Raw genomic sequence first — 6,422 nt, forward strand, 5'->3', positions numbered from 1 at the left:
TAATTTGTTGTTATTGTGGATGGATGTTAGATGACCCACTAGCTCTCAAACATATTATGATATTGTTATGACGGATACGGAAGTCCAGGTCAAAACTCATTCTATGCCTCTGACATTATGTAAGAGAAAGTCTATGTCGAGACTCATTTTATGCCGCTGGCACTATAGATATGTTATGTTACATTGTGTTTAAAAGGAAGTCCTAAACATCTGTTGTGGGTCAGGTACTATTAAAATTTATAGAGGGTTACTGGTGACAAGTCTATCTTGATGTGAATTGTTTATGTTATCCATTTATATGATCATAAGTTTTATTAAACTGCTTTTGTTTATGTTTCTGCTCACTAGACTCTTATAACTTATCTCTTTCCCTTAACCTCAAGTTTGCAGGACCAGCATTAACTCGAGAGGTCAGCAATGTTGTATGGGATAGTTATAATGTAATAGTATAGTTGTGGACATGTAATTCATATTGTAGATTAAAATTGTGATTTGTCCAAATTTTCTTTTATAATCCCTTCATTCATGGTCTTATTATACAAAAATTTTAAAGTTTAAGTTTTGTTTGGACCAAACCGAGGCAATGACCATACTAGAGCATTTGATGAGGGCTCTAGTATGGATTTTATATTTTTAGTTATGTTGCATGCACATGTAGGGGTGAGCATTCGGTCGGTTCGATTTAAAATCGAACCGAACGGAATAAATCGAAAATCAAAATTTTAGTATTTATAAAAATCAAACCGAACTGATTTTGATCAGAAATTAAATCGAACTGAATCGATCTGATTCAGTTCAATTCGGTTCGGTTTGATCAGATTCAATTTTTAATAATTTTTTTATTTTTTACGCTTTATTTTTAGTATTTTAAAATTTAATTAAAATATTTTAATCTTAATATGATCTAATTTCTCTATATTATTGAACATAACATATTATTATCACTAATCGGTTCGGTTCAGTTTTTTTAATTTTTTTATGATCAAAATCGAACCGAACCGAAATAACTAAAATTTTTAAAATGAAAAACCGAAATGAATAAGAAACTGAATCAAATTTTCAAATTAATTCGGTTCGATCAGTTTTTTCTGTTTGAACCAAATAATGCTCACCCCTATGCACATGTCGTGTTTCAGCTCATGAGATGGAAATATTTTCCTATACTTTTAAGATCATGTTTGAGATTATATCAAATATATCAGGATATATAGTAGACTTATTACGGGCTCCGATGACCTATATCTGAATCCTAGCATCAGTAGCGGTCTGGTTTCGAATCATTATACAAAGGAAAAATACCATTTGAGTCACGAAGCCCAACCCCAGTTGCACGTCGACTAAGCTTACTCAATAAGGACCCATCAACATTCTATTTAAGACAATTAGAAGGAAGAGGGGACCATACAAAAGGTCTGGATTTAATCGAGTTGCTTCGCATCTTTATTGAATTAGCATTTGCTAGCAAGTTTGGACTAGAAAGGGAATTCTTTATTTAAAGCCTTTAACCGAGTTACTACTCTAAAAAAGATGACATAGCAAATGTAGATGGTATCATTGTTATACCCTTTAAAAATCTTATCATTTTTTGTGGTTCAAATTTTTTAAATAATGGCGTAGAAGAGAGCTAAACAAAACTACTTCTAAAAAGACTCATAAAATAAAGATTTCTATTCTTGAAAGAACTTAGTGCTCAAGGCTAGAATATATTAAGCAACACTCCACCATTTGAAGAACCAAGTTCGGTTTAATTTTTATAAATACTAAATTTCAGTTTTCAGTTTATTCGATTCGGTTCAAAACCAAACTAAACCGACCGAATGCTCAGCCTAGTTAACGCAGCTATTTTGCCATATTTCATCTATAGCAAAAGAGTAGATTATCAAATATATATAATATGGGATAACTTGAAAAATAAAATAATTCAAATTTGTACACTCTATTACCAAATGTCTTAATCTGATGAAAAGGACCAATCACATTAAAAATAATTTTTTTACATGTGGTACCCTCTGGTCACTGGTGTTGCATGTCATAATTAAGAATTACCAATCAACATTGAGAAGAAAACAAAGAATTACCAATCAACATAACATAAACAAATTCAAGCTTGTTTCCTAATATAGCCTTTTTATTATTCATCTCCTTTCCCTTTTTAATTAAAGTGATTTTTATTTAAACTATTTATTTTTATATTTTAAAGGATTAAAAATAATTTTTTATTTGATTAAATAAAGTTCACAAAAAGAACTAAAGAGTGATAAACCTTTAATATTATATTAAAATAATAAATTATTTAATAAAATAAGTGACATTTTAGAATAAGTTTCCTATTATTAATTTTTTAAAATAATATTTACTAATATCATCATAATTTAACTTCAATAATAGCTTAAATATTTTAAATTTATTAAAATTAGTTGCAGTAGTGTTAAAATCAAATATAGTATCATGCATGTTCGAGATAAATATTTACATATTATATATTTTATTTTATAATAATGTAAAATAATAATCGCTTAAATTAAGTTATGAACTATCACCGTAAGATAAGACCGCACGACAATAGTCTGATAAATTGATACACAATTTTATCTATAAAAAGAAAGATCCGGACACTATGACACTTTATTTTTCATCAAAACTCGCTCTCTTTTGAATAAGTCGAAAATCCACATAAAGTTACCGTGTATAATCCAGCAAATTTCTGTTATGCCTGTAATAAAGGAATCCCGATTGATTAGCCGATAGGATCCCCTATTAATTAGTCAGTACTAGTTGAATTCTCATAAAATGCTATAATTAACTTCATTTTTTTATAGCGTAAAAGTTAATGATAATAAAAACTAAGGTACACATTTTTATACAACTACTCTTGAATTTTAAGCAATTCTTTACATTTGCCCTTTTCATCAACTCACTGATTTGAGCATCGGAATAGCTACTATAGGGTCATCCACCTCATGTTCTTTTTCTTGCGAAGTAACCAATCGCGACACAGTTCCATTTTGACAACATCATTTAGTTTCATTGTCCAGAAAATCTATTGAATTCTATCTGTTCATTTGGATTAAAATTGGATCCTTTATCCCCTTTCTCTTAAAAAAGAAATCTTTTTTTCTCTCTCTCAAAATGGGTAGCAGTTCACGAGTTGCTGCTAAGGTTGCTATTAATGAGGGTGCTACCATTTTCTTTCGCTCCTAGCAGCGGACAAAACACACCCACTATGGTCAACGAAGTAGATCTCAATAATCTGAATAATAAGCAAATGTTTCAATATATTAAAAGGTTGCATGCTACTCTTGAGTATTATAAAACTTGGGGGAGGCATCATTTATGGATCCCAGAGTAAGGGAGGACGCTTCAATTGATCCTTTAAGGGGTCGGATTGATGCAATCCAAGCGCAATCCAAATGAAAGGCCAAACAGGAGGATGAAGAGTTATCGGATGAGGCTCCAAAGAAAGTTGATTGGAAGCTGGTTCGAGCCATGTAAAGGTACCAAAAGGAGTAAGATGAGAACTATGGTCTGGACGATGCCTCACTCCTATCAGAATAGATCTTAGCAGAAATTTTCTCAACCAAGTTCAAACTGCCAAGTTTGAATAAATAAGATGTAACAGCAGATTTTAAAAGTCAGCTGACTATTTTTAGAACAACCATATAGTTTCAAGATGTCAATGACTTCATATTATATTAAATGTTTCTGTCAACACGATTTTTGTGTTACACAGAGTAATAAATTTACAATATTTATTAACATAAAATAAAAATCAAATGATCATGTAACGAATTAAATTTATTATAAAATAAAATTAAAGAAAAAATTTATTAAAAATATTTTTATATATCAAATAATTAATTTTATTTTATTTTATATTTTTCACTTTAACTAATTTTCTGAATTAATTATTAATTTAATTAATGAATTAAGTTGTAATTTTATTTTTAACTTTAATATTTTATAAATACCTATTCATATTTTATAACTTAATGGATTAATTTTTGTTTTATTTTCTTTTTCTCTCTCATTAATTTTTTTTTATTTCACGTATTATAATATTATTGAATTGATTGAATTATTGCACATAACCGTTGCATTGTAAAATCACTTCCTCGTAAGATAGGATTACCCATAAAGCAGTTTTTCTTTACAAGAAATTATTTTTAATACTAAAGTACATGAACATATTGCATGAGAACTTATTACATGAAGCTCAACTTTCAAGCAAAGCACTCATATCTTTTGAATAAGGAGATTCACACCATGCTCAGGCTCCAAAAGCAGACCATAAGTAGGTGAGTGTCGATATTTAGGAGAGATAGTAAGTTTGAAATTGGAGAGTATGACAGCAAAGAACACTTTCAATTCTATTAAAGCCAAGTTCCGTCCAGGACACACTCGAGCTCCCAATCCAAAAGGTATATAGGCTTGTGAAGACTTGCAAGCTCCAGCAACTCCATTAGTGAACCTCTCAGGATTAAACACGTCTGCATCAGCTCCCCAATATTCAGGATTACGATGCAATGCTGGTAGCCATATCCAAATGTCCATTCCTTTTGGAACCTTCAACTCACCAAGCTTCACATTTTGCATTGCCTCTCTTGAAACCAATGTCACTCCTGGATAAAGCCTCAGAACCTCTTGGATCACCATTTTTAACTGCATGAAAAACACAAAAATCAGTTAAAAATATGGATGCAGTGCAACTTCTCAATTTATATCTACTTATGTGAATGTATCTACCACTTTCATCTTGCTGAGCATATTGTAGTCTAGGAGCTGTTGTCCCTTTCAAATCCAAACCGAGCACGGTCTTGCCATTCAGGATGTGAAGCTAGTAACATTAAACCCCAAATTGCTGCAACAGCAGGGGATTGGTACCCACCAAAAATCATATTTTTGCAATTGTCAACTATGAACTCATCTTCTGTTAACTCTCCAAGCTCACCATTCTTGGAACCTTCAATGATAGCTTGTAATAAGTCCTGATGAGATGTAGATCCACTTCTCTCCTTAGCTATGTCCATTATCATTTCATGGATCTCTTTTGCTAATCTCCATGTTTTTCTATTCCTTTCTATAGGAAGAAATCTTATTCACAAACATAACAACGAGTATCAGTCGTCTTAAGTGATTTAGATAAAACTAAACTGTAATATCTTGAATTCAAATTCCAATTAGACTGATTGTATAGAAAAAGGTGAAAGATATACATACCTTAGTAAAGGAATCCCAAGAGTTGTGGTTTCACCCATAGCCTTGAGGAGTTCATGACACTCGGGAAATACTTTAATTCCTTTGTGATGATCACTTCCAAATATTATTTTTGAGGCAATATAAGTAGTGAAAATTCTCACATGCTCATCCACCACTATATCAACCATCCCACCCTCACCTTCTCTATCTATGATCTTCTCCCATGCTTTAACAAGCATACTACCAGATTCCACCTTCAGATTCACCATATCCTGTATATAATAAATATTATTTTTTATTAAAGCAAATAATTTTAAATATTTGTTTATCAACTAGTTTTAATTAGCATGACAAATAAAATCCATAAATTTAATTACCTTGACCTTGTTCATGTAGAGTTGAGGGGCAATGGTCTTCCTTTGATGATACCAAACATCACCGTTTGCAGTATTAAGGCCCTTGCCTAAGAGAACTCCTCTGTCATTTTGTAGATAAGCTGGTTTTCCAAGTTCAAATGATGTGAAAATATTTATTTCTCTCACTATGCTCAGATTATTCACGTACAACAATTGTATTCCACCAAGTGCAAACTTGAATAACTAGCAGTTAACGAAAGAAAATTGATTTAGCATCTGAAATCTTAAACTCGAATGTTAATAAAAACTAAAAATATATGAAAAAGGGGAAATTAATATGTATGAAATACCATAGTTTTTGGTCCAATGCTTGAGATAGGGTAAGACAATTAAGGGACCATCTATCTGTGGAGTTTCAGAATTTTGAGAAACCATTCTCTCCATTTCTGGTATGTTTCCCAGCAGCAGAGAAGGTGGAGGACCTTTGATTCCTTGCTCTCTAACAAGCTTATTAGTTTTATAGCTCTCATGCTTCCACCACGCAACATAACATAAACAAATGACGAGAAAACTCCATAAAAGAAACATCATAGACTGAAGCATTGATAGAGATTTACACCCCAACTGTGTTGCTGGATTCATGGACGTGGCTCTTTAAATATCTGCAAGTGATAAATAATATTTATTAAATTATTAAAAATTATTAAAAATTATTTTTTTTCTTAAATTATTAAAAATTTAAATCTTTTTTATTTCTGGTTATTTTTATTTTTTTACTTTTAATCTAGGCCTGTACATGAAATATACAAAGTTTACATAAAAAATATATTAAGTATTAGTTTTATTTGTTAAATCTATAAATTTATGTTT

At 30.9% G+C, this 6,422-nt stretch overlaps 1 protein-coding gene across 1 annotated transcript; it reads right to left on the bottom strand.

The window, feature by feature from the left end:
• Positions 1 to 4,125: 4,125 nt before the first annotated feature.
• Positions 4,126 to 5,996, bottom strand: LOC110613007 (cytochrome P450 714C2). Its single transcript, XM_043956067.1, is given in 6 exon segments — positions 4,126 to 4,659; positions 4,744 to 4,790; positions 4,793 to 5,091; positions 5,218 to 5,468; positions 5,574 to 5,795; positions 5,940 to 5,996. Coding segments are annotated over 6 exon segments (1,302 nt in total). The 3' UTR covers positions 4,126 to 4,233.
• Between the last annotated feature and the right edge of the window lie 426 nt (positions 5,997 to 6,422).

Source organism: Manihot esculenta, chromosome 4 (genome assembly GCF_001659605.2).
Source record: "Manihot esculenta cultivar AM560-2 chromosome 4, M.esculenta_v8, whole genome shotgun sequence".
Lineage (NCBI taxonomy): Eukaryota > Viridiplantae > Streptophyta > Magnoliopsida > Malpighiales > Euphorbiaceae > Manihot > Manihot esculenta.